The 27,779-nt window shown below is 40.9% G+C and overlaps 1 protein-coding gene across 1 annotated transcript in view; it reads left to right on the forward strand.

Annotated features, from left to right (window-relative positions):
• Positions 1–27,779, forward strand: part of RALGPS1 (Ral GEF with PH domain and SH3 binding motif 1) — a 573,263-nt gene that overhangs the window by 529,722 nt on the left and 15,762 nt on the right. Inside the window, exons 15-17 of the mRNA XM_036750307.1 lie at positions 2,697–2,748; positions 12,211–12,291; positions 13,446–13,551. Coding sequence (XP_036606202.1) covers positions 2,697–2,748; positions 12,211–12,291; positions 13,446–13,551 — 239 coding nt within the window. The remainder of the gene's footprint in view (positions 1–2,696; positions 2,749–12,210; positions 12,292–13,445; positions 13,552–27,779) is intronic.

Consider the following 27,779-nt stretch of genomic DNA (forward strand, 5'->3'; position numbering starts at 1 on the left):
GATTTGATTGCCTTAGTGTGGTTACCTCCTCGTCTCCTACAGACCCCAACCCACCATGCCACAGAGGACTATCTTCATTAGTTGTCATGGCTAGACCCTCTGATAAGTCACTCTAGGTTCAGCTAAGGCTGGTCCTCGGAAGGCAGACACAGTCTCTCACTGGCTAATATTCAAATATTTTTCAGCTTGACAAGACCTACCAGAGCTTGTTCTCTACTGGCCTAATCCTTTGAGAACCTAACCCAAAAAGATGGCAACATCATTTGATGCTGCTGCCATCGAGCATCAAAGGACAAGATGTTTTATTTTAAAGACCAGAAAACATGTTGTGGGAGCATCCCCTCCCCACCAATCTACTCAAAGGGAGTGTGAAGAGGAATGGGATTGAGAAGCCATGGTTTCCTCTTGTCTGCCCCGACCTGTGGGTCCTGTTTTCAAACAAGGTTAGGATTCTGAATATGATTAGTAACAGGGCCTCTTGATTGACCATGTCCAAGTTGTAATCATTGAAACAGAGAATATTCAAAGCTTAGTCTTGGGTTTCAGAAACTCCAAGCCAAGGCAGAGAATGGGTGATGGAGGGGGGTGCTGATGCTTAGTCACAGAGGACCCTGAGAGGATGCTTAGGGTGAGCAAGTAGAATCTGAACTAGAGACAAACAAGACTTTCCCCAATAAACAACCTTCTAAGTTTAGTTAAAGGCCTAGACTTGCCATTAAATGTAAGAAAGGGAAGCCCTAGAGGAAAAGACTATATGCAGTGCAATACATTAACTACATTGCTTTCCTTATCCCTTCTTCTGAAGAAGTCTTTTAAGTGGTTTTCAATGTAAAGATGAAATATCCTATTATCTTCAGTGTTATTTCTAGGCTGCTATACCATGAATCCCCCCAAAGAAAAGTCACATGACATTTTAGTCTGGCTCTGATTCCTTGGGCTCTAAACAAGGACTTATGCCTCCAAGAGCCATTGTGGGGACCACTCTTCCCATGCCTGTCCTGTGTTCCTTTCTCTGCCTCTGACTTTCCTCTTTTTCTCTCTCCTTCTCCTTCCCCCCTGTCTCTCTCTTTCTGTCTTCCTCCCTCTTTCTCTCCCTCTCTGCTTTCCTCCCTTCTCATTTTTCTCTCTTCTCCTCTTCTTTTCCTCTTCTGATATTTCACCCATCCCTTTCTACCTTATCCCTAATCTAAGCCCAGAGTCCCCAGCAGTCCCACAGAATGAGAAGGAAGACAAGAACTTTGAGCCAAACAGGAGTATCTTGTAGTTCTTTCTGGAGTCACCTTCTTTACAAGTCTGCCCTAAGAATCACATCCAAATGTCCTCCCTACACCCCTATACTTTGTCAGCATTGGGGAAGTCCTAGAAGTGGCACAGCCAAATGTGAGGAGGGTCCTTGTCACAAAGGCATGACAACTAGCTGAAAAGTTTTCAGATTGAGACTTGAGCTCCAGGCCAGGCACTGTGTTATAGTGCCCTCTACCCAGAAGACTTGCCACTGCAAGGGCAGAGGATATGGCTCCCATCAACCTTGTGCCGTTTCCTCCATCCCTATTGCCTTAGCTTAGTGATCTCACTCAGTGGCTGCTAGAACCTAAGATTTTAAATAGCAGCCAGGGTAAATCAGGTCAAGCAAATATAACATTATCAAGGGTTATGATGTATTTAAGTCTTGACTCTATCCTTGCCAACCCAGGTGAGGCTCTTCTTCACCTGAGATATTAAGCTCCTACAACCTCTGACTAAGGCTTGTTTAAAAGAATGGGGAAGGGCTCAGATATTGTTGTCAAGAACACAGCTGTTGGTGACTTTGCTGACACAAAGTCATCACTTTCCAACCTTTTGCTTAAGACCTCAGGCAGCCCAATGCAGAGTCCAATATCCAAGACTTTTTTCAGGGACACACACAGGAAAGCTTTCTTAGGTAAACAGAATCCCCAGACTCTACTTTGACATGAATTGGCCAAGGTCTCTTGCTGTCCTGTCCCTCTTTCCAATAAAATAACTTCTATAACCAGAGCATGAGGGATAGTTCATTAAATACATTCACAGAGATCTGAGATATTCTCTACTTTTACATGTTTCCTATAGGTAACCTCAAGATAAGAGCAAGGTTAGTATTCTCAGCAAAATTATTGCCAGTAGCTACTGCCCTGTGTTCCCATAATGAAAATGACCTGTGTCCTTGATTGTGTCAATCCAAATGTCCCCTCACACTCAGCCCTCTAGGGAATTAAATCAGGAAATTAAAAAGGCATACATGTCCCCAACCCATGCTGATGAGTAGATGAACCCCAAGAGGAAGGATCCAATTGTATATTACTACTCACCATTGGCAGATTTTTTGGACAGATCTAGTGCCCCCAATGCTGGAAATACTAAGGGGGAAAATGAGAATATATGACCCAGGCATCACTCCACCTGCCTTCTGGGCACAGAGGGAGGTTTTAAAGGAAGAGCAACAGGAGAAAACAGAAAAAAGCAATCAAATCCACTGTTCCTCATTCCCACCCTCACTGTCACCAACCCCAAAAAAAGTATGTGACTTCTAAACACTTCTCTAGAATTTAACAGGATGAATCTAGAACTCTGGAGCTTCTCCTGCCCTGCCTGGAGCATCTTCCTTTAGAATCCCCAGGGCCAGAGCATTATCACCGGCTGTGATGTGAAATGTTCATTTACCTATGTTCCTTTTCTAGGCAGTAGTGAAAGCTCAGAGTTTAGTGAAGAGCTGTCTTCAGGGCTGGAAAGGTGAGTGTGGGTTGAACACCCTGAGCTTCCCTCAGTCCCACCAGCAGTGACCTTCCTGTCTCCTTGGCCTGCCTTTAGGAACAGCATGGAACAGCCATGTGTGTGCAGTATACCTACGGAATAGCTCTCAGGACTGAAGAACGGTGCAAAATATCTTGAAAGCCATTAGCAGGGCTTCAAAAACTCAGCCAAGTGCCTGTCTGTATGACTGTGTTCTCCCTAGGGGTCAGCACTTGGAACCAGAGATGAGGGTTCCTGGGAAGTGAATGGAGATGTTTGGTACAGTGCAAAGAGAACAGGTTTTGAAGACAGAGGGCTTCCTCCCTCTGGCATTTGCTACCTATGTAACTTCCCAGAAGCCAGGCTTCTAGGAAGTAAACAGGGGACAAAATGGAGAGCAGGATTTCCAGGATTGTTCAAGGGAAGAGGAGATGAAAACAAGAAATTCCATCTCTTTTGGATCAAGGCTTAGTTGGCATCCCCAGATCTGTTGGCAGGAACGTATCCCAGAGTGTCTTGGATTACTCTAGGGAGAATGAATCACCACTCCAAGGGAGGCAGGCTCCAAAGACCACCTGCCTTTCTCTGGTGAGCCCAGTCCCCTTTGAGAGCCTGGCTTTTATTGTTTCTCCTGCCTGGGGCAAAAATTCACAAAGCTCCCAAAGCAGAAGTCTCCCAAGACAAGCCCTGAAATCTTTGCAACTTAGGTCCAACTCACAGCTGGTAACGGGGAAGGTCCTCAGGAAGCTTCAGGGAAGAACTAGGCCCAAGCCTCAGTTCCACTAACAACAGAAGGTTCTGCAAATGGAAATCTTTCCCAAGACCAGTATATTACTCCTGGTGATCACTATTCCCTCCAGCTCGTAAGGGAGGCAGAGTATTTATACTCACAAGGTTAGAGAGTCCCACTTGCCTCTGCTCTGGTCAGAACACACACAGAGCAATACTGTGCTCAGTTCTGGGTGCTACCTTTTAGGAATGACCCTGGCAATGTGGTGCAGTGACAAGAATACTGGTTCTGGAGTCAGAGGACCTCACTGGGCCTCAGTTTCTTCATCTGTAAAATGAATTCAATGGACACCAGGGCCCCTTTCTGCTCTAAATCTATGGCCCTGTTCTATCTGGAAAATATCCAAAGGAAAGAAATCACAATAGCGTAAAGGCCTGGATTCCAGGGTGAAGGAACTGGGGATGTTTCACCTGCAGGAAAGAAGATGTAAGGAGGAGAGTTGGGGAAGATACAAATTGTCTGTAAGTCTTATGAAAGGCTGTCATGCAATAAAGAGAGTCTTTTTGTTCTGCCCATCTAAGAGGACAGAAATGACAACAATGGATAGAAATTGCAGAGACAGGTTTTGGCTATCAAAAGGGCTGACAAGAGAGATAAGCATAACACCATTAGTACCTGAGCAGTATTTTCCAGATGCTGATGCAAAGCTTCAAATCATGAAGTGCCAATGAACCAAAATGAAAACCCAAAGGATAATGGGAGGACACATGGTGGGTGGAAGCAGGCTGAAGCATGTTACCAATGAAAACTTGCCCCTGACAAGTGATATGTGTTTGTCCCAGACAATGCCAACGTGGCAGAGTAAGGGAGGGGGTGGGGCTGGCTCACTGTAGCCATAAAAGAACGTCAGTTAAGGCTGGGGCCCTCATGAGAATTAACCACCACCTTTCATCCTAATATACCTTTGGCTTTAGAAGTGAGATGTTGAACTTTGTTTCTCACCTCCTGCCTCACCACCTCCCTACTTAGCATTCTAGAGCTCATTGGCTGGGCCCAATAAAGCCCAGGTTATTTTTTAAGATATTGACTCAGACCATTGCCTCTTTCACCCAGGAGCCTCTTTCCCTAAGACTCAGGTGCTTTCCTGTTGATGCTCACTCGTAGGCCAGGAATATATAGAACCTTGAAAGAACATCATCAAGGATGTGTATTCCTGGAAAAGAAGTTGAACCAATTATTTAATGAAAATGAGAAATAAAAGATAGCTTAGGTAGAGCATTGGTTCTTCTGAGATATGAAATGAAACAAAGGAAGGCCTCCAGAATGGAGGGTGGAAATTCTATGGAAGATTATAGAAACACATCGGCAAGAATTATGTAGAATTAGAAATGTAATCTGAACTTGTATCTATGAAGTAGATTTATACCCAAATTCATAGTAATTCTGCTCTTAGAAAGGTAGTTATGAAATGGCTTAATGTTATACCCTCAGAGAGCAAAACTCTCTAACAGTGGGTTGGGGGTTGAGCTCCCAGCCCTGCATTAGGAAAAGTACCTCTTTCCTACGCAGCTCCCAATATACCTTCATACCACAAACAAAGGCTCGTCTGGAAACACAACAACAAGGTTGACCGCAGTTGTTTATGAGAAACAATGCATAATCCAGCAAATGTTTTCTTTAACAGAATAAATTTAAGAAATAGGCAAATGAAAATAATGTTCTTCTCTCTGACCTCTGAGCATAGCACTAGGTACATGCTGCTTTCCCTCACACACCCATATACCAAATGACTGAGCCTCCTACATCACTGAGAAGACACAGAGGCCATGTGCCATGGAATCCCTCAGCTCCTCCCCACCATTTCTCAAACCATCATTCCTTCTTTTCCTCATTCCTTCTGGGCTCAGAAGTAGAATCTTCCCCTCCTACTGACCATAATAAATCCCACTACCTGCAATCTTCATCCCATTTCCTCCAAGACCTTGCTCCATCATCATCCTCACTTCCTCACACATCTTAAACCTCTCCTTTGTCACTGATTTCTTCCCATCTGTCTATGATTGTGTTCATATTACCCCAATTCTGATAAGCCTTCCTCTGATTCTTCTTGAAAAATCATCTCAATTTTTTTTTAAAAAATGGGAAAATGAGTACAAAGTCTGCCAGCTACAGGCTAGTGATCTTGCCTCTGATTCCTGGGAAATTTTTAGAATGTGTCATTAAAGAAATGATTAGTAAACACCTAAAAAGAGAAGTAATGAGTATAAAAATCTGCTATGACTTTATCAATAACAGGCCAGCCAGCCTTATTTTATATGCTTTTTTGACAAGGTCACAAAAATAGTAGATATTATATAGTTTATGCAGATTTTTGCAAAGCATTTGAAAAAAGTATCTCATACTATTCTTGTGGGAAAGATGAGCAGACGTGAACTAAACAACAATACAATTACACAGATTCAGAAGTGATTAGTTGGCTGCGTTCTAAAAGGGCTCCGGCTTTAATTGACTTCATGTCAACTTGACAGTTACCCTCCAGGGGAGTACACCAATGACCTGTGGGTTGGCCCTGTACTGGCTAACATTTGTATAAATAATTTGGATAAAATCATGAATCACTCAATCAACAAACATTTATTAAGCACATGCTACCATATTGCTGGGACAGTGCAAAATGCTGAGGATACAAAGACAAAAGTGAAATAGAATTCAATCTCAAGGAGTTTAAATTCTATTAGGGGAGACAACGTGTACATGTTTATGTATGTGTGTGTTACACATAGATATATACACATTATATATACATATATACATTTATGCATGTGTAATATACACACACATATACCTATATATATGCATATTTACACACATATTACACATATGTAGGGGTGTATATGTGCATATTGCATATATACATTTCTATAATAGATGCAAGATGATGGACAAGTGCCAATAGCTAGTAGCATCATGTAGAAGGGGGACTTGAACCTCTAAGTCTTGAAGGAAATTAGGAATTCTGAAATGTGGAGGTGGGAAGGAAAAAAATGGGAAATGTTTTACATAGATGGCATGATCACCAAATTTTCAGATGACACATCAGAATGGGATAGTTAACAGACTGGCTAGAGCATTCAGTGAAAAAAGGAAAATTAAATCAAATAAATATCAACTCTTACACTTGCTTCAAAAAATCAGCTTGACAAAGTTTTTCTGATAAAATCTCATATCAAGATACATAGGAACTGATTTAAATTTATAAAATTAAGAGCAGCAATTTCTCAGTAGAGAAATAATCAAAAAGATATAAAGAGGCAGTTTTCAAAGGAAATCCAAGCTATCAATAACTATCTGGAGGGAAAATGCTCCAAATCACTAATATTTAGAGAAATGCACATTTAAGTATCTTTGAGATTCAACTTTATATTCTTCAGATTGACAAAGATGCCAAAAGAGGAAAAATGACAAATGGTGGAGGGGCCATAGGAAAATAGGCACACTAAGGTGGTACTATGTTGGTGGTGCTATGAATTGATCCAGTCAGTCTGGAAAGGAATTTGGAACTACAGCCAAAAAGTTACTAAACCCTTTGACCGAGCTATACTACTACTAGGGCTATGCTCCAAGAAAATGGAAAAGAACCTATATGTACCAAAAAAAATATTGACAGTAGCTCTCTTCATAATAACAAAAAACTGTGAGTTAGGGGACACTAATCTACTAGAGAATGGCAAAGCATGGTATGTGAATGTAATGGAATATTAGTGTACTATAAGAAATCACAAAGTAGACAGTTTCAGAGGAAACTAGAAAGACTTCTGTGAACTGATGCAGAGTGAAGTGAGCAAAACTAGGAGAACTATTTATACAATTACAACTTTCTAGAGAAAAATGACTTTAAGGACTTTAAAATTCTCATGATTAAACAACGAGTTCAGAGGACCAGAAATGAAACCCATCCACCTCCTGACCAGGGGTGATGGACTTAAATAAAAACTGTGACTTGCATTTTTAGATATGGCTAATGTAGCAATTTGTTTTGCTGGACTATGCATGTTTATTACAAGGGTTTTATTTTTCAGGGGGTTTTATTATTTATATTTACTTAGAAAGTAATGGAAGAAGGATAATAAATGCTTGTAAAAATTTTTTAATAACTCTACAAGTACAGGATGAGAGGAGGCATAGTTACATAGCAATTTGTCTGAAAAAGTTCTGGTAATTTTAGGGGACTACAAACTCATTATGAGTCATCAGTATGATGTGGCAGCCAAAAAAAGCTAATGTGATCTTGGTTTGCATTAAGAGGTATAGCTTCTGGCTTCTAGTAATGAGGATGTGATATTCCTTCTTTAGGCAGATGCCTTGAATGGACTCCCTGGAGTATTGCATTTAGTTCTGGGCACCACAGGTTAAGGAGAACGTTGATAACCTAGAGATTGTGCCCTAGGGAAGGACCAATAAAAGGTTGAAAGCCTTAGCTCCATGTCATACCAAGATCAATTAAGGAACAAGGGATGTTTAACCTAGAGGAAAGAACACTGCAGGGAGGAGAGGTAGGAAGAAGTAGAAGGTGGAACATGACAAGTATATTCAAGTATATGAAGGATTGTCATGTGGAAGAGGGATTATTCTGTTTGGCTCCAGAGGGCAGAACCAGGAGTAATGGGTAGGAGTTAGAAAGAGGCAAGTCTATGCTTGATGTCAGGAAAAACTGCCCTAATAACCAGAGCTATCTAAAAATGGAATGGTTTGCTGTGGGAGATGGTGGGTTTCCCCTCACCGGAGGTCCTCAAGCAGAGCCTGAATGGCCACTTGCTGGGCAGTTTTTAATGGGTATTCCTTTGGAGTATGCGTGGACTAGATGGCCATTGAGGTCCCTTCCCACTCTAAATTCTGAGATTATGTGCTTATCTCCCATCCATCTAACTATCTCATCTCTTTCCTCCCTTTCACTGCTAAACTTCTGGGCAGGGGGAATATCTCCAATAACGCCTCTAACTCCTCACTGCCTACTTTCTCCTCGACACCTTGCAGTCCAGCTTTAGCATCCACAATTAATCAAACTACTCTCTCAAACAACTCCCAAATACAATGGCCCCTCTTTAGTTCTTGTGCTCCTAGGTGGCACAGGAGGTAGAACCCCCAACCTGGAGTCAGGAAGACCTGAATTCAATTCCAACTGCAGACACTTAGTAGCTGGGTGACACTGGATAAGTCATTTAACTTCTCTCAGCCTCATCTGTAAAATGGGGATAATAATTGCACCTACCACCCAAGGTTACGAGGCTCAAATGAGATATTTGTAAAGCACTTTGCAAACCTGAAAACATTATATAAAAATAAGCAATTATTGACATCTCTGTAGCTTTTTATGCTATAGACCACCCCATTCTAATACATAATCTCTTCTTTCTTGGCCTCAAAGCCTTGTACTCTCCTGGGTCTCCTCCCTGACTAGTCCTTCTTTCCCTGCTTTATTGCTTTTTCATGCTCTTCCCAGTCCCTTAATGTGGATGTTCCTTAATTGTTTGCCCTTGATCTTCTCTGTGCCTTCTTACTTGGCAATCTCACTCAATCCCATGGCCTCAACTACCATCTCTATGTGGATGACTCTCAAATCTGTAATTCCAGTTCTGCCTACAGGACAGCTCCACCTAGATGTCCCATCAGCAACATAAAGTCAACATGTCTAAAACTCCAAGCTCTATCTTCTCCTCTAAATCGTCTTTCTTCCATCTTCATTGTTTCTATCTGTGGCACCTCCATTCAGCCCATGTCCCCACATTTGTAAGTTTGAATTGTTCTCTCCCTCGCCTCTCATATCCAACCAGCCACCAGTTCTGTTGAAACATCTCTGAAATATCTCTCCAATCCAAGCCCTCCCCTCTATTCCCACTGTAACCATCCCTGATTCCACTCTTCATGGATTATTGCAATAACTTTCTTTCAGGTCTTTCTGCCTTGACTCCCTCTCTTCTAATTTAGCCTTCATGCTGCTAGAAGAATAATCTTTCCCTTACATAGATACGGACATGTCCCTGCCCTGCTTCAGAATCTCCAGGAGCTCCTTATTGCCTACCAAGTAAAGAGCCCTCTAACTGGTATTTAAGGGTCTTCATAACCTGATGTCATCCTACTTTTTCAGCCTTGTCTCAAAGTGGTGCTTTCCACACATTCTGGGCTCCAGACAAACTGGACTATTCTTGGTCTTCCCCTCCCTGCAGTCTTCCCTTCCCTATGACATGAATTAATCTCACTCCCCCCGCACATTTTTTAAAGTTGTTCCTTACATTTGGAGAGGCTTCCATTGAACTATGAATTCCCATCAATCCAAAGCAAATGGAGTTATCTTCCAGGAGATTTTCCAGTTTCCAGCCTCCTCCCTCCCCAACAACATTTCCCCTTACATTTAATGTAGCACTTTGTTCTTTGTTTTGTAACTCTCTAAAGCACTTGATTTGTCATCTATTTGATATATAACAGTGGACTGTGTTGGTGTCTCATCCCCATACTTGACTGAAAGCTTCTTCAGGTCAGAAATAGTGTCATCTAAAATTTGTCTCCCTCAACACAGAACACTGTGTTCTGTATGCATGAGAGATTTAATTGTTTGTTTTATTTTTTGTAAACATTAGAGAGGGGGGTGGGGAGAAGAGACATGGAGAGACTAGGAGAAGAGAGAGAGATGAAAAGAAGTAGGAAGGGAAGGGAAGGAAGGAAAAATGAAAAGAAGAGGAAGGGGAAAATGAAAAGGGGGAAAGGAAAAAAGGAGAGGAGGGAAAAGGGGTAGGCAATTCTCTTAAATGAAGACATTTTATCCAGGATCAGAATAGAATAGTGAAAAAGGGTCTGGACTTAGAGTTAAGATTCCTGAGTGGTTCAAGTTGGGTAAAAAAAAAAATTACTAACTGTGTGACTTTGGATAAGTCACATCTCTAAGCCTCTGTTTCCTCATCTATAAAATTTGCATAATGGTACTTGTACTCCCTACCTCACAGGATTATTTTTGAAGATCAGTAGAAAGAACCCTAGACTTTGAGACAGTATATCAGGTTTCAAGTCCTGGCTCTGTGACTTACTAGGTATGTGACCATGGTAAGCCAATTTCCCTATCTGAGCCTCAGTTTCCTCATATGAAAAATGAGGATGATGCTATCTGCACTCCCTACTTCACAGGGTTATTGTAAGGAAAGTCTTTTTCAAAACCTCATGCAATGGAAATGTGAACATTACCTATGATCCCTAATATAAACACTTGAGACCATATTTTACTAGGACTCTCACAGGTAAACTTGGGCAAATGGCTTCTTAGTTTACCATCTGAGGTAGGAGGGCTGATATTTAAGAGAGGTCAAAAGGTTTCAATGATAAACATTAATAAGACACAGCCAAATAAGGAAAATTATATTTAAATGATTGAAGGAAATCTGTTAGCACTGTGGACAAGATTTAGCACCTTCCTCTGTAAAAATGGCGGACTTGGTGGCACTAGATGATCTCTGTGCTTTCTTCTTGCCCTAATGTTCAATGAAGCTGAAAGCAACACAATTAACCATTTTCTAGAATGAGAATGGAAGTATCTCCAAATGACCTAGCAATTTGTAGAACCCTACTATAAGAGCCTGCTGATCCAGTCTCTCTGCTCTAGTGCATAGGGTGCTGGTTTGGTCATGGGAGATCTAACACTTTTAGTGACAGGTGTGGTGGAGCCATCTTGTCATAGCTCCCAAGAGCCAGCTGTTCAATTTTCTGTATGGATATTTACACCTCAGACATCAGCAAATGCTACAATTCAGGGCTTGATTTAAGATTGTGATGGAGAAATGTACATAATGCAGATCAAGCTTCAATAAACATTTATTAAGAACCTACTATGTGCCAGACGCTATGCTAAGCACTGGGGATCCAAAAAGAGGCAAAAGATAGTCCCTGCTCTCATAGAACTTACAATGTAATGGGTGTCATATGTATGTTTTTTTTCCTGTAGAGCTGGGAGTTAAACATGTACTAAAACAGTCCTGTGTGATCCTGAATAATCAACTTAGCTTCTCTGAGCCTCAGTTTCTTCATCTGTAAATGGAGAAAAATATTGTACCTCACAGGGCCATTAGTATCAAATGAGATAATAAATATCAGGTACTTTGCAAACCTTATAGCTATATATGAATGTCAGCTATCATCGTCATCATCATCATCATCATCATATTATCATTTTTATTAGGCCCAACTATAATCTCTATGGATCAATTTTAGAATGTATCTTTTAAAATGAATTTCCTTCAATTAATAGGTATAAGAAGACACCCTCCTCTCTAATTTGTAGTGGGGGACTGTAGGTGTGAAGTACTGAATATCACTGATTTTGGATTTGGTTATGTTGGTTAGTTTTGCTAAACTGGTCTTTTTTTCCTCCTTTTTCTTATAAAGTATGGTTCTCTGAGTGGGGGTGGGAATGGGGAAAATAGATTTGGAAAGTTGATGTGAAAATGAAAGGTATCAATAAAAAGTTAAAATAAATAAATAAAACTTAATTCAATTTGCTGCTCCCAGAGCTGTAAGTGGGAAACAGGCTTCCCTAGGTGTGTTGCTTACTTAACAGAGCCACAAAGTTGTGAAAGAGGAATGCCAGTGTCTTTCCGATGCATTCAGTACGGGGTCTTTCCCCTTGATTTACGTCCCTAGAATTGTAATAGTAGGATATTAAAACCAAATCCATTTCCATTTGTCAACAGGGGTCGACTCTATGCTACCTTGGGACCCAATTGGCGGGTTCCAGTTCGGAACTCTCCAAGGACCCGGAGCTGTGTCTACAGGTAAAGGTTGCAGGAAGTGGGAGATTCTCCATCTAACCACTTATTTACCCAATACCTTATGTGTCAGTCAGTCACTTGAGGACTCCCCTGTTCTGGGCCTTGGTAGTTGCCATGAACACTAGTGCCGGTCTGTGTGCCTGAAAGTTATCTACACTGCAGGGGAGACAGTGAGAGCCACTTGGCTTCACACCTTGATTTTTTACTAGATCTCTAAGTTTCCCAGTATCTCTAAATCCTGAGATTAAATGGATCTGTGTGGTTGGGGGGAGATGATATAAGATGGCAAGGGTGGGGCGGGGAGGATGGTCCCTAGAAACAGCTGAGATAATTCATGGGAAAAACATTGCTAACCAGTCCTGGAAGTTTACAATGAGATTCTTCCTCTCTTTGGTCTCCTTTCCCCCTGTTTTTTTACCTATGCTTTGCCTGCCCCCTCTGGGCTTTCCCTGCAAACTGAGGCCTCTGTTCTTTCCAGGCCGGTTCACTAAGAAGGTTTCAATAGCAGGCTGCCCAGGAAACTCCAAGAATAACCTAGGGAGGCTGGGTGGGAGAATGTGAAAGTCTGAAAGTGGAGGAAGGCCTGAGCATGAGTCAAGAGACCATATTCTCACCAACCCTGTGGTCAGGTCACTGTCCCAGGGAGCTGTGAGCTTCAGATAGCCTCGTTCCAAGATTGGGATAAGTCAACCCCACAGTCCTCATTGCTTGGAGCTGGAACTCTTACAAAGATCAACCAAAGACTACTTTCCAGGAGTTTCTGCTCCATTGCTTCAGGTTTACAAAGAACCTGCTAAAGTTCTTTGCCTGGGTTACATATCCCCTGAACAAATAGCACCTACCTCCCAGCATTGTTGTGAGGATCCAGTGAGATAAGATGGAGGATAAATGTTTTGCAATCTTTAAAGTACTATGTAAATGCTAGCTATTATTTTTGTTCTTGCTAACAAAGGCTCATTGTTGGACACCACTGGCTACATAGATATAACTGGAATCACTTAAAATCTTAAGTTCTTATTGTAAAAGTGAGATTAGAGTAGTGACTCTCCCTATCTACCTGACAGGGAGGACTTTTGAGAGATGCTCAGAGGTTCCTACAAGGATGGACTGTCTCTCATCCTCCCTGTGGAGAAATCTTGATAATTCCCTCTCATCAGTCCCACAGGGCCATGCAGCTGTGCACTGGGGAACTCAGCGGGGGTCATCACCATGGAGGGACCTTTGAAAAGGAAAACATTACTCAAGGAAGGACGAAAGCCTGCGGTAAGTGCAAACCTACTATGGGAACAAGCGTCTGCCTCTAAAAGTGGCTTCTGACTCTCACTCTGCCTCAGGATCCTCATGTTCCCTCACTCCAGAGAACAAGATAATTGTGACAAGGATGCCCTAAGTTTTCCTCAGGCTTGGGCTCCACCAGCCCCCTCAAGTTACCTTTAACCATGTGCTTCAACAATCCAGCTAGCAGCTGCTGTGAGGGTGTAAAGCCAAAAACAACCAGCTCACAGAACACTGCAAGCCCCGGTCCTTTTCATCTGCTTTACTAAGGAAAGCAACGTTAAGGGGTTAACAATCTTACTTTAATCCAGCATACAAATAACATCCACCTAGTTCAGGGGAAAAAGCCAGCACCCTGAATTACAGACTACCTATACAATACAATTCGTAGTTATCAACATCTGAGTCATCAGCCAGGGAGCTCATTACAAGGGCTGGCCCAGAGGCACATCTCACTCTTGCTGTGGCTAAAAGCTCCGAGAGAGAACCCTAACATCTGCACTTACATATCCTGTTCAGGCCCCTGAAGGCCCCAACCTCACCCAGGCTGGGCATGGAAAAGTTCCCCAGCCCCAATATCACATCAGATACAAATCAATCAGTGGCTCCCAATTGTCTCAGTACTGAGAAATACAAAAACATCCCATTTTATCTGCCCCATTCAAGCAAAGGCCAGAATCGTTAAAGGTCAACAGCTAAAAGTCCCACCTTAATTATTATTACACCCAGTTGGTGGCCATAAAATATTGTGGGTTTCCTGCTCATCACATGAAGTCTCTCAAGGATCCAAATTACACCTTTGTTATCCCACTGCTTACTACAGTGTTTGGGCCTATAGTATGTGCTTAATAAATACTTGTTGACTACTGGTTCAGTAGGTTGTGAATATTGCCTTTAGGGAAGAGATAATTAAATAAAAGGATAATAACGTTTGTGTAAGCTATTCCTCTTGGCTAGAATGCACTCCCTCCTACTCTTAGTTCAGGTATTACCTCCTCCATATCCTCCATTACCTTCCTTGATGTCCCCAATTGATAGCACTAACTCCATCTTTAATTACTTTGTAGAGTACTTATCTGTAACAATATGGTCTTCCACCAATACAAAGCAACTAGGCATATTAGCAAAGCAGCTAGGCAATGCACAGGATAGAGTACCAGGCCTGGAGTCAGGAAGACTCAACTCATCTTCCTAAGTTCTATTCTGGCCTCAAACACTAGATATATGACCCTGGGCTAATCATTTAACCCTTTTTGCCTCAGTTTCTTCATCTGTAAAAATAAGCTGGAGAAGGAAATGGCAAACCACTTCAGTGTCTTTGCCAAGAAAACCCCAAATGGGGTCACAAAGAGCCAGACATGACTAAATAACAAAAACAAAAGGTGGGTTATTGGATAGAGTCCTGGGCTTAAAGTCAGGAAGACCTGAGTCCAAATGTGACGTCTTATAAGCTCTTTGAGGGTAAGTCCTATTACATTTTTTACTGCAATAAGCACAGTGCCTTATACATGGCAGGTGCATAATAAATGTTCATTTAACCTATTTACAATACCCTTCTTGAAGAGTATCATTCCCAGGCATGACACGTCACCTTCTTTGCCTTCAGAAAGAGGTGGGTATCAGGTCATGCAGAACAGTAAAGAAATCCTTTCCAAGCTCTGCTCTGATTTTAAACAGTGCTTAGAATGTGGTGGTCTAGCAGTGTCAGGATCCTGTAGCCCAGGCACATGTAAGAGATGCATCAAGAAGGGGTCAGAAAATGTTGCCACATTTTGTTGTACTTTGTACCTAAGATTTCAGGCAATTCGATCAATGCAAAAGACTTCCCAGGGACACATGGCTCAGAGAAGCACAAACACAGACACATGGAAAAGCCACCCAAGTAATGATCCCCTCCTAGGACTCTCCTCAGATCCTAGGATCTCCTCCTCAGCTCTGCCACAGCTAGGTCTCACCTGGCCCTCTTGCTCCCCCTCCTGTCGGTCCAGTAAGTGCTGCTGCTACAGTGTAAAGGCCAATTTCTTATCACCAACCCAGAAACCTTGCCTCTCTTTCTGCTTCTTTCTATAGTGGAAAAGAAGCTTTAGAGTTGGAGGCAGATTGTTGTCCCCATTAAGGCTATTAGGTTCCAATGTACGACCCTCCATTTCCCCTAGACTGGTATGACTGGGGACTCTTTGATAATGTCATAGATGAGATAAATCACACGAATGGTTTTTAATCCTTGATGTTATGGGCTAGGTCTGGATACACAAAATAGCATAGGTCCAGCTATCCTTATACCCACATATATTCTTCTCTGGAGTAAACTTCAGCCTGACTTTCTGCTGGATTTCTATGAGTCATGTATTTTAGAATGGGACTGTCAGCCTTCTGTATGTCAATTTGCCGTAGCCCTTTTTCATTTAATTCAATTTTACTTTTTTTCACTTAATTACTAGTATTGCAATAGTCATATTTATTACTATTATTCATTACAGATGTTCTATATTTTAGCTGTATCCTGAGGCAAATGAGCTTTTGTGGGCTATCCTGGAAACCTAACCACTATTTGCTTCTTTTTCCCTCAATTTTGTTTTCAAATTTAAAATAACAAACAAACCAGTATGAAACAATATCCACAACTATTTACAACTTTTTATAATGTTAACAATAACAACTTTCCCACTATTCTCTTCTATATCCCCTTTCCTCTCTTATGTATATTTCCCCCCTGTATTTACAAATACAGGTACACATCCACACATATTTCTTACTTAATCATGAGAAGGCCATTAAAGGGAGTCATCAGAATCAGGAAATGGTAGTTTCTTTGCGAGTGCCGAGGCTCTAACTAGGAGGAAAAAACGGCTTTTCAATTGCTCTATTTGGCATTTATCTCCTCTATTGGAACACTGGGATGCCCCAATAAAAAATAAATACTTAATTGCAATACCTCAAGGCCATGTGATTTCATCACAGTGTGTGGTCCCTCCTTTGATACAGGTCCCAAGCCTGCCACATCTTATTAAATGATATTTTTCAATTGTTAAAGCCCAAGACTCTGTAAACATCATTTTAGTAATGAGTAGCTCTAAGCTCATCTGTGCTGGTTTCCAGATGACAAACAGTTTATCACCAAACCTGTCCTCAAAAACTTTCCAATTAATTCGGGCCCATGTGAGATTACTCCCAACAGGCATTTGAGAAGCCAGGGTCACCACCACACCACAGTGAGGCACTGGAGGACTTTGGAGGAGGAAAACATGTCTAAATAAGTATGAATAAATAAAACCAGATACTTTAAAATAAACTTTTAAAATAGTTAAACTGTAAAAGACCCAAAGTAAAGCCCAACATATCCCTAAGGAGGTCAATAATGAAAAGAAAGGCATAAAAATATTCATAAAGGCACTTTTTGTTTAAGCAAAGAACTAGAAACAAAGTAGATGCCCATAGTTTAAGGAATAGGTAACAAATTGTGGTCCATGGATATAATGAAATCTTACAAGAAATAATAATAATGAAGAATTTGAAGAAGCATGAGAAGACATATGAACTTAGAGTGAAATGAATAGAACTAGGAAAGTGACGTACCCAATGACTAAAATAATATAAATGAAAAGAACAAAGAAAAATCCAAACTGTATAATTAATTGTAACAAACAAGCTTGGCCCCAGAGAAAAGATAAGAATATATAACTTCCTTCTTTCAAGAAATGGGAGATTATGAACATGTAAGTGCATATTGTCAGACTAATGTGTGGCTAAACTGCTTTGTTTTTCTCTTTTTTATTCTTTACTAATAGAAATTGTTCATTTGTAAGGGAGGGAAATAGAAATTTAAATGACATAAAAATTAAATATATTAATAATTTTAAAATAAAGCCCATCCTCTAGGATAAAAAAGAATGAGGAATACAAGAAATCCCAGAATCTTAGAGTTGGAAGGGGTCTCATTGGTCACATAGTCAAACCATCTACTTAATGAAGGAATCCTCTCTACCATATCCATCCAGCTGATGATTATAAAGTCTCTTCCTGATGACCTACAGCATTCACTACTGCTTAAAGCAGACTATTTTAATTTGAGTAATCTCTGATTACTAGGAACATTCCTGAATAGAGATGCAGTCTGCATCCCTATAGCTTCCAATATTTCTCTTTATTCTACTCTCTGGAAATAAGTAGCTTTGGATAATATTTAACTCAGAGTCCTGAAAGAGTGTGTCAGTATGGCCACCACCGTCACCGATTTTTAAAAAAAAAAAAATTATAGAAAATGGGAAAGGTTTCAAAGGACTGGCAAGTCCTGATTTTCAAAAAGAAAAAGAAGGTAGATTCTGCCTTACTTATTAAGAGGATGATTTGTCAGTATTCAGAAAGGTAAGTAGTGATCACTGTGAGTCATTTTGCATCTCCTAAGTACAGGTCATGTTGGATTAGCTTCATTTCCTTTTCTGATACAGTTATTAGACTAGCAGATTAGGGAAAGGCCACAGTCATCGCATACCTGGATTTCATCAAAGCATTATACATACAGTCTTTCATAATAACCTTGTGGACAAGATAGAGAAATGCGAGTTGGATGATAATACAATTAGATGGATTAGTGGTTGGTTGAATAACCAAACCCAGAGTGATGTTGGGTGGATTAATATAAACCCTGGTAGAGATCTCTAGTAGCACACTATAGGGTTATGTCCTTGACTCTGTTCTTGTCAATATTCAGTGACTTTGAAGATAAGACAATAAAGGGCTTGCTTATCACATCTGCCAATAATATAAAGCTGGGAGTGGTAACTAACATATCATTTTACATAATCAGTTTCCAGAAAGATCTTGATAGATTCAAAATATGGGCTAAAACTAAGGGGAAATTTCATAGGGAAAAAATAAATCCCAGCTTCTTTCAACTGATCCGTGTGTAACCTCATCAGACATTTTAATGGAAGGGGTGCTAAAATTTGGAGTCAGAGCAGTTGAGTTCTACTGCTCAGTCCACTACTTACTAGTTTGGGGACTTCAGGCAGGTTCAAAACTCAGAGAAGTTTTTTTTCCATATATAAAATTAAGAGCTTGGACTAGATGATCTCCAAAACAGATTTTGGCTCAATATGAGGAAATACTTCTCAATAATATTGACTGCCTTGGAAGGGAGTGATTTACTAATAGCTAAAGGAGCTCCTCAAGTGGAGCTTGGACTCAGTAAGATAAGTCTTCCTGACTCTAGGCCCAGAACTCTATCCACCGCACCACCTAGGTGCCCCTCACAAAGAAGACTGAGGTCAGAGCAAATGAGACTCTCTAGGCAAAGGCTAGGAAAAACTTGAGGAAGGGGAGATGATCTTCAACTTCAGGGTCAGGTTCTTCAGGAATATAAAGAAATAGGATTGCCGTATACCTGTTGAGATGGGGGAATTGGCCTAAATCTCTCTCTAATGGTTCATTTCCCCACCCACCCACTCTTTTATGCTTTGATCTCAGAAATATCCATTACTATGCTTTTCTTTTTTCTTTTCTTTTCTTTCTTTTCTTTTCTTTTCTTTTCTTTTCTTTCTTTTCTTTCTTTCTTTTCTTTTCTTTTCTTTTCTCTTCTTTTCTTGGTGAGGCAATCGGGGTTAAGTTGCTTGCCCAGGAGCATATAGGTAATAAGTGTCAAGTGTCTGAGGTCAGATTTGAACTCAGGTTCTCCTGACTCCTGGACTGGTACTCTATTCACTGGGCCATGTAGCTGCCCCTCCATTACTACTCTTAAACTTCTTGGGGCAGGAAGAGGGGTAGGGAGAAGAGGCAATTCAATTTTTAACTGTATTATTCTCTTTCTCCTACTGCCACGAGCAACACTTTGCTTACCATCTCAGAATTTCAATCTGTAAAAGTCAGAAGAAAATTTAGACATCCTCTCATTCAACCGTCTCCTCTATAGTCTCTCCAACAAATTGTCTTCCAGTCTTTAATGGGAGACTCCTAGTGAGAGGAGACTCACCACATTTCCTGAGGTGACTCATTCTGTTTGGGTTGCTGTAATTATTAAGGAGTTTTTCCTTACATTTTATCCCTCTCTGAAACTTTTACCCAATGCTCCTATGTAGTTCTGTCTTCTGGAGCCAGGAAGAATAAGTCTTACACGTAATAATTCATCAAATACTTGAAGATAGTTATCATGTTCCCCATAGGTTCTCTCTTCCTCAGGCTCAATATCTCTTAATTTCTTAAGCCAGTCTTCATATTGCGTGATCTTAAGGCCCTTTGCTATCCTGGATGACATTATCTTCCTCTAGATACTTTCCAGAATATCAGTCTCCTCTCTAAAATATGGTACCCAGAACTCCTCCTAATACTACAAGTGTGGTCTGACCAAAGCAGAGCACAGTGGAAATAATATTTCCCTTTTACTGGACTCTACTTCTCTTTTCAATGCAACCTAAAATTACATTACTTCTTTGGCTACAATATCAAATTGCTGGCTCTTGTTGAACATGTAGATCCTTAAAAACCCCAGGTCTTTTATAGATGAACGCTATCTAGCCATGCCTTTCCCATCTTGCACTCGTGAAATCGATTTTTTTAAAACTCTCTTATAATCCTATTCTCTTTTTGCCCATGTGGAGTTTGTTCAGAGCCAGTTATAATGACTTCTTCATTGGGTTTGCCTTGGAGCAGCAACAAAGGCCCCCACTCAGGGCTTTCCCTGGCACAGAAGCAACAACCACTGAAGAAGAGCAGACGTAATATGGCCAAGTTAAGCCACTTCATCTGGCAGGGGAAAAAGGAAAAAACCTTGTCTCACCCCCTTCCCTACCTACAGCAGGGGAGGAGAGGAACATTTCTGAAATTTCCAACCCAAGATATTTTGGGGCAGAAGGCCAAGTGAAAAAGGGAATCAGGTCCACCATTCCAAGGTTCCAGAAATACTAAGAGAGAAGAATAAAAACAAATAAAAACAAAATACCAGACACAATAGTAAGAAAGTTAAAACTGGCACAATGAAGAAATTAAAGAAAAAAGTCTGACTCGAAAGTTACAGAATTCTGTAGTAAAGGAAAAGCAAAGAACAAAACTAGTGCAGAAATGCAGACTGTAAAAATACCAGGGAAGATGCAAGGGGGACTGGAGGATTTAAAAGATTAGAGAGAACTCAGAGAGAGGAATATAAAGAAGATTTGAATACAGTGACAACAACCAAAAAAAAAAACTATGGGGAAAAAATGTTAAAATATTTTATGAAAATATAAAGTAATGTAGAATTTAAGATGTGAGTGGAAGCTGAAGAAAGTAGAAGGGATACAGTTAAACAAAGATAAGTATGGTACATTGGAAAGAGTTTGGAATTTGGAGTCCTCAGATTTGGGTTCAAAATTCGGCCCTGCCATTTAAGACCTGTTAATTAATAATGCCTATGTGACCTTGGCAAGTCATATAACCTCTATGGTTCTTAAAATTCTTCAACTATAAAATGACCTCAGAGGTCCAACCCATTTCTAAATCCTATGAATCATGTCCATAATAACAATTATCTTTGTTGCTTTCTCCACGTTTTGTTGAATGAAATTCAGGATCATGGATCCTCAGACTTGAAAGGGAACCTCAGAGCGATCTTCTCCAAGCTATAGCTGAATGAAAATTCCCAGTATAAATAAAATGGAAAGTTGTCTTCCAGCCTTTGCTACATAGAAGACCTTGAGTGAAGGGGAACAAATTGTATCCCATGGCAACCCATTCTGTGTTTTGATATATCTAATTTTGTGTGCATGTAATAGCTGAGGGGAGTGATAAATTTTATTTTATCAACAGATATATGTGTTCAATCATATGGATCAGAAGCCAAAGAAAGATAATACAAACAAATTAATGAACAAAACCAATGTCAACAAAATAACAAAGTTCCAAACAGGACCAGTCAAAAAACAAAACAAACCAGCCAAGACCCTGTAAGCAATTAAGCAAAACTGCATGGGAGGGTGAGCAAGATACATACAAGAACCTTTTCCTATTTATTGATTAATAATTTTTAAAAAGACCATGAATATTAACTTTAATCAAGTAGCAACGTTATCCATTGTATGTCCCTTGAGTTTCTGTTGTCATGTGATATATTTCTTTCCATAGTGAAAGTAATTAAGAGGTAAATAGGATATTGAACTCAGAGTCAAAGAGACTTGGATTCAAATTCTACCTCTGGCACCAACTCTGATAATGGACAAGTAACTTAATCTCTCTTAAACCTCAGTTCAATTATCTGTAAATTGGGTAAAATAAAACCTTTAATATCCCCCACAGGATGATTGTGAGGCTTAAATGATAGTATATATAAGGTGTTTTTGCAAACTTCATAGCACTAAATAAATATCAGGGAAAAAGCTAATGAATATATAAGAATGGGAGGGGTCAATTTAGTCAGTCAAACATCCCACCCACTAAGGCTGATATCTTTATCTGGTGAGCACGCCTCTCAAAAGAAGCAGTCAGAAGTGCAAGCAAGATCTAGGCACTTCCTTTGGATCAATTAATCAATCAAAAGGTGTTCAGCCAGGTGCAGCAGGAAGTCACTTCTGATTGGCGGAGGGGCTTGGTCACAGCTTATGAGACGTATGTAAAACTAGTGAGCTAGTGTGGAACTGAGAATTCCCACTTCTGGCAGCAGAAAGGACAGGGTGACTTCAGCCAAGACCCTGAGAGAGAATCACTCGGGGTGAGAGAAAGGGGAAGGGAGAGGAGATCCCTAGCCTCAGTTTCCTTTCCCTCCCATCCTTGACTAGAGAAAGACATTGTAAACTACAGAAGGCTGGACTATTTGGACTTTGTCATTATCATCTTAGCAGGGTCTCCAGAACTACAGGGATTTGTGGTAGCGTCTTCGTTGGGAGACAAGGGCAAACTGGACACACTTCAAAATTCTACAAGGAGTCCAGCAGAAAAGCTATACCAGCCATTCTGAAAGTAGGGTCCAGGAACATCTAGGGGTTCCTGACACTCTTTGGGGGCATCCATGAGGTCAAAACTATTTTCATAATAATACTAAGACATTTTAATTTCTAATACAGCAAATAATGATTGACATAATCCATATAAACAAAAGCACCCCGGGGGAGGGCTTTCCCCAATAATTTTTAAGAGCATAAAGGAAAGTTTGAGAACCATTGACCTACATCATGCCTAAAGAGAACTTCATGGGTATCCCAGGAAGAGAATACATGGCATAGCAGAGGGAATTCTGGGCTTGGAGTCAGAAAGGCCTGAGTTCCAATCTCACTTCAGACACTTACTAGCTGTGTAACCTTGGGCAAGTCACTTCATCTCTATCTGCCTCAGTTTACTCCACTGAAAAATATTAAGAATAACAGCCCCTACCTTTCAGGATTGTTGTGAGGATTAAATGAGCCAGTAATTGTAAAGTACTTAGCACAGTGCATGGCACATAGTAGGTACTATATAAATGTTGGCTATTATGACACAGTAGAGGAGGAAGAAGAGGAGGACTAGGAAGAGAAAAGGAGAAGAAGAAGGAGGAGAAAAGGACTTCTAGCAACCAGGAGCTGAGTTATCCCCTCACCACTAATCTTGAACCTACATTCCCCTGAATTTTGTATGTAACCCAGGATTATGTGGGCATATCTAATTTGACTAATGGAGGTGCCCTTGAGAAGCCTGGGTAGCATAGCCAGATTGACTGAAATGGAGGCCTCTTTGTCCCCTACCACATGGATGGGGATAGCCTCCTTCTGATTGGCTGCCTGTATCTTTAAAACCAGTGGCTCCTTTCAGCCACCCTCTTTCTGTTACCATATGAATAAATACCCCCTCTTGACTAATTTATATCAACCAGTAATCATGAGGGTAAGCACACTGGTAGGAATATATGAGCTCTAATAACATTAGAAAAACAACCCCCAACCCCTAAAGGCTACCCCTAGAACCCTAAGAGGAGACACAGTAGCCACCTGCTTTCTGGGAACCCAAGCTGCCCCAGCAAGTAGAGGTTGGGAGAGTATCCCCAGAGTCTGTGCTAAACAGAAACTATTCTGTTGCTTCTTTTTCCATTCTGTTTCACACCCTGTCTTCCCATATTTACATTCTTCATATTCATAATTCCTTATCAGTGCTCTCGCTCCAGAATGAGCTCACTCCTGAGCTGCGGTACAATTAGTATTTAACAAAGAGTAGAAAATCAGAGCTGGGGGAATGGGGAGGGGTGCGGGGCTCAGAAGATCAACAGAAAGAAATGCAAGATACAGGAAAGTTTTAGGAAATAATTACATGACTTTAATTGGCACTTAATAGCATTTTAAGGCTTGCAAAACCATTCATATTTTATCTCACATACTGCTCATAAGCAATAACTATGTCCAAAAAAGAGACCTGGTCAAAGCTAAGAGTATAACCACATCGACTGCATAACACGAGCACGAGGTCACAGGTTCAATAATCATGGGTTCAATACCCAATGAACATCGGGATATTGAGACAGACATAAAGAATGCCAATTTGCTGGGTGCCCAGGAATATGTGAGCTTTTCAAGGCCAGTTGTGTGGAGCTATTCCACCACCACCACCACCCCTCCAGTTCCTTCAGCTGCTGCACCCATCCTCCATTAACTGCCATAGTAACCAAAGAACCGACATGGGCAGGCACAGATCTGTGGGCAGGAGCACCCTGTTGTTGTTGTTGTTTATTTCCCAAAAGCAGAGGGAGAACTGTGCCCTTGCAAAGATTATCAGAAGCTGAGAGCAGTTATCACCAGCCGATGTTACCTGCTTTCTTCAATTTCTCACTTTCTCAGGAAGTTCAGGGGACCCAAATCTACACCAAGCTCTGACTTCATGCCCATTAAGTGCTTAGATCCTTCCACAGGGTGGCAAAGCATTAGTGAAGTCAGTGGGGCAATTGTAATCATAATAGGGAGACACATGAAGTAGAGAAGATATTGGTGTTAAAAACCGAAGATCTGGATTAAAATCCTACCTCAGATAATTACTGGCTGTGTGATCCTAGGCAAGTCATACTCTCCTTGTGCCTTGGTTTCCTAATCAGCAAAATGAAAATAATACTATCTGTAGTACCTATATCACAAAGTTGCTATGATCAAATGAGATAATATAGGTAAAGCACATGGGAAACGTTAAAATGCCACATAAATGTCAATCATTATAAAGGTCTTGTAATATTAGCCATCCTATGGCAGGCTCAGACATGGTGGGACCCCCTGAAGTGGGAAGTGCGAAAGATAGCAGCACGACCTGCTTGGGTTATTCTCCATCCAAGCCAAAACTGCTTATAGGTCTTACATTGACTTTCCTTGTTTCTGTACAACCACAATTAACCCGTCCAAGATTATCAGAGAAGAGAAACAAGGTTCCCTCAACTCTCAGATGGCAACCTCCTAGGGGCAGGGTAGTAATCTTGGAATCACTCCCAAAGTGTACATTTCTGGGCGGGAGGGGTGTGGGGAGTTGTGAGGGGAGTAATAGAGCATGATCAAGGTCAAATCTTAATAAAATGCCAAAGGAATACTGACATCACATGCTTCCTGACCATCATTGCCCAGAGACCGGAACAATCACAATAACAACGCAGAATGATCAGTGAAAGCAACACACCTGACCACTGTGAAGATGCTGTGTGGCCACGCCTGAGAGTCCTGCCTGGCTTAGTCTCTGCAATCACAGAACTCTGTCAACAAGATTCACAAACTACAGTAGTGTTATACACCTTGCTTTCTTCTTTTAAGGAGAGGTGATATGGAATATTGAGATTCACTATCATATAGTGGATAAGACCCTGGACTCACAGTTAAGAGACCAGCCAGAATTCATTACACCAACACAGATCTCAACAGTTCTATGATTTAGTAGCTAAGAGACTAAATAACTTGCCTAAAGTCATAGAGCTAGAAAGTGTCAGAGGCAGAAATTGAACTCAGGGCTTTCAGATTCTAAGCTCAGTGGTCAAGCCATTTTTCCATGCTATCTCTGAAATCTTTGATAACTCCTTATTTTGCCTCTCAGAAAAAATACAACCTCATTGACCTTGTATCAAAAACCCTCTACATCCTGGCTCCCACCTACCTTTCTAGAATAATTTCATAGTTTTCCTCTTCATATCCCCAAACAGAGAGAGCTGGGCTCCTACAAAGATTATCAGCAACTGAAAGCAATTATTGCCAGTCGGTGTTACCTGCCTTCTTCAATTTCTGACTTCCCCAGGAAGGTCAGGGGACCCAAATCTACACCAACCCTTCCCGTTCATGCCCATTAAGTGCTTAGATCCTTCTCCCCTGTGTTTCAACTAAATCAGTCTGCTAACTGTTCTCCAAACTGGGCATTCAGTCTTCTATCTTCATGCCATCACAACAACTGTCCCCCATTTCTAGGGTAATTAATCGCTTCTCACCACTCCAAGCTTCCTTTGAGGTTCAGCTAAGGTTCCTTCTCCAAAATAAAGCCTTTCCCAATATCCCCAGGTTGTCAATTCTCTCTCCGCCTTGAAATGTATTTATATGTGTGCATATTGGCTCCCCTTAGTACAACTAAGTCCCTTGAGAGCAGAAAATTTGTCTTTGTTAGAGTGTGAGGGGCGCCATCCCCAGTATCTAGCACCCTGCCTGTGCATACCATTGTTTGATTTTTTTTTATTGCTGTGAATTTATTGATATAGGTAAGTAACTTATTCCAGCATTACAGATTTGTACCTTCTTGGAGATGTCCAATCTTACAGAGTTGCCTGAGGCACTGAGAAGGTTAAGTGACTCACCTAGGGTCACACAACCAATATTTGTCAGAGGTGGGCCTTAAACCCAGGTTGTCCTGACTCTGAGCCCTTCTCTCTACCCACTATCTAATGCTACCTTTCATCATGATCATTGAATTTCTTAATCAAATTTCTCTTTATTCCATTTCATCTTATTCAATTCAACCATCATTCCTTCTCCATAACACGCCATCTCCCATCTTCCTACCTTTGTACAAGCTCTCTGCCATGTCTTGAAATGCTTTCCTTCCTCCCCCCTGCCTCTTAGAATCCCTAAAGTTCAGGCAAATTGCCGACTCCTTCATGAGGTTTTTTCTAATCCACTCACCCCAACTACTAGTGCCTCCCCTAGAATATTGCTTTGTCTTAATCTTGTACATATTTTGTATTTAGTTACATGTGTGTACATTGTTTCCACCAATAGAATCTAAACTCTTCAGAGTCAAGAACCGATCCATTTTTATCTTTTCATCCCACCCCCATCCTCAGCACCTTTCACATAATGGGCACATTTGTATCAATACTTGTTGCTTGCTTGATCCCACCAACCTTCAGGCAGACTTGTCTGGAGGTTCATCTAAAGTCTTCCTTATTTCCTGCTCAGACTATAACAAAGAACCTGCCCCAATGTCCCCTGCTCCCGTCCACCCAAAGGACAAATTACTCCTAAATCACAGGACTACAGACACTGTCTAAACTCATCCAGGCAGTTTTTCATCTTTGGGTCCATTTCTGTTCTCCATTCATGTTATCTTTCTGGCGCTGGTGACTAGCAGAACATATCCTCCTCTATCTCCCTTAATCTCCATCAAGATCATATTACACGCCTTGAATGAATTTTTCATTTCACATCCAGTTTGTTTTATCAAGGTCTGTCTCTGAGCTAATCACCTTGGCTACCCTCTGCAGCTTGGGAGCACAGTACTTGCATCTATAAAAAGAAAATATCTGACGGGTTGCCCATCAAACATAATTTCATTCTTTTTTCTAGCCAGAGATACAAAATAAGGCTTCTAAGTTAGCCATGAAAAGTTTTGGGGAAATTGTGGTCCACCATCAAACTTTTTTGTGAATGTAAGTTCGTCACAGTTCTGGTCAACCTCACCCTGATTATAGGATCACAGATCTTTAAGACACTTGCTCACATTTCCCCTTTTTCAAGGTTTCAGCTTTCCAACTCCATTAGGATGGGAGGGAGACTGCGCTTCAGAAAGTCACAGCTTCCAAGGGCTCAAGGAGGCAGATATTGGGGGATTTCTGTCCACCAGCAGACACCAGTAGTCAATATTTTACCTCATGTTATTAAAAGGAATTGGTTATGGGAGCTGGTATAGAAGGAGAAAGGAGAAGGGAATTTGGTTTTCCTCCCCAGCTACTTCAGATTATCACGAAAAGTAAACAGCAAATAACAGAGGTATAAATCTACATTGGCAAAGTACAAGGATTGTCTCTAAGCCATCCCTTTATAAGGTGTAAAGAAGTACCC

This window comes from Trichosurus vulpecula, chromosome 3 (genome assembly GCF_011100635.1).
Source record: "Trichosurus vulpecula isolate mTriVul1 chromosome 3, mTriVul1.pri, whole genome shotgun sequence".
In the NCBI taxonomy this organism is placed as follows: Eukaryota; Metazoa; Chordata; class Mammalia; order Diprotodontia; family Phalangeridae; genus Trichosurus; species Trichosurus vulpecula.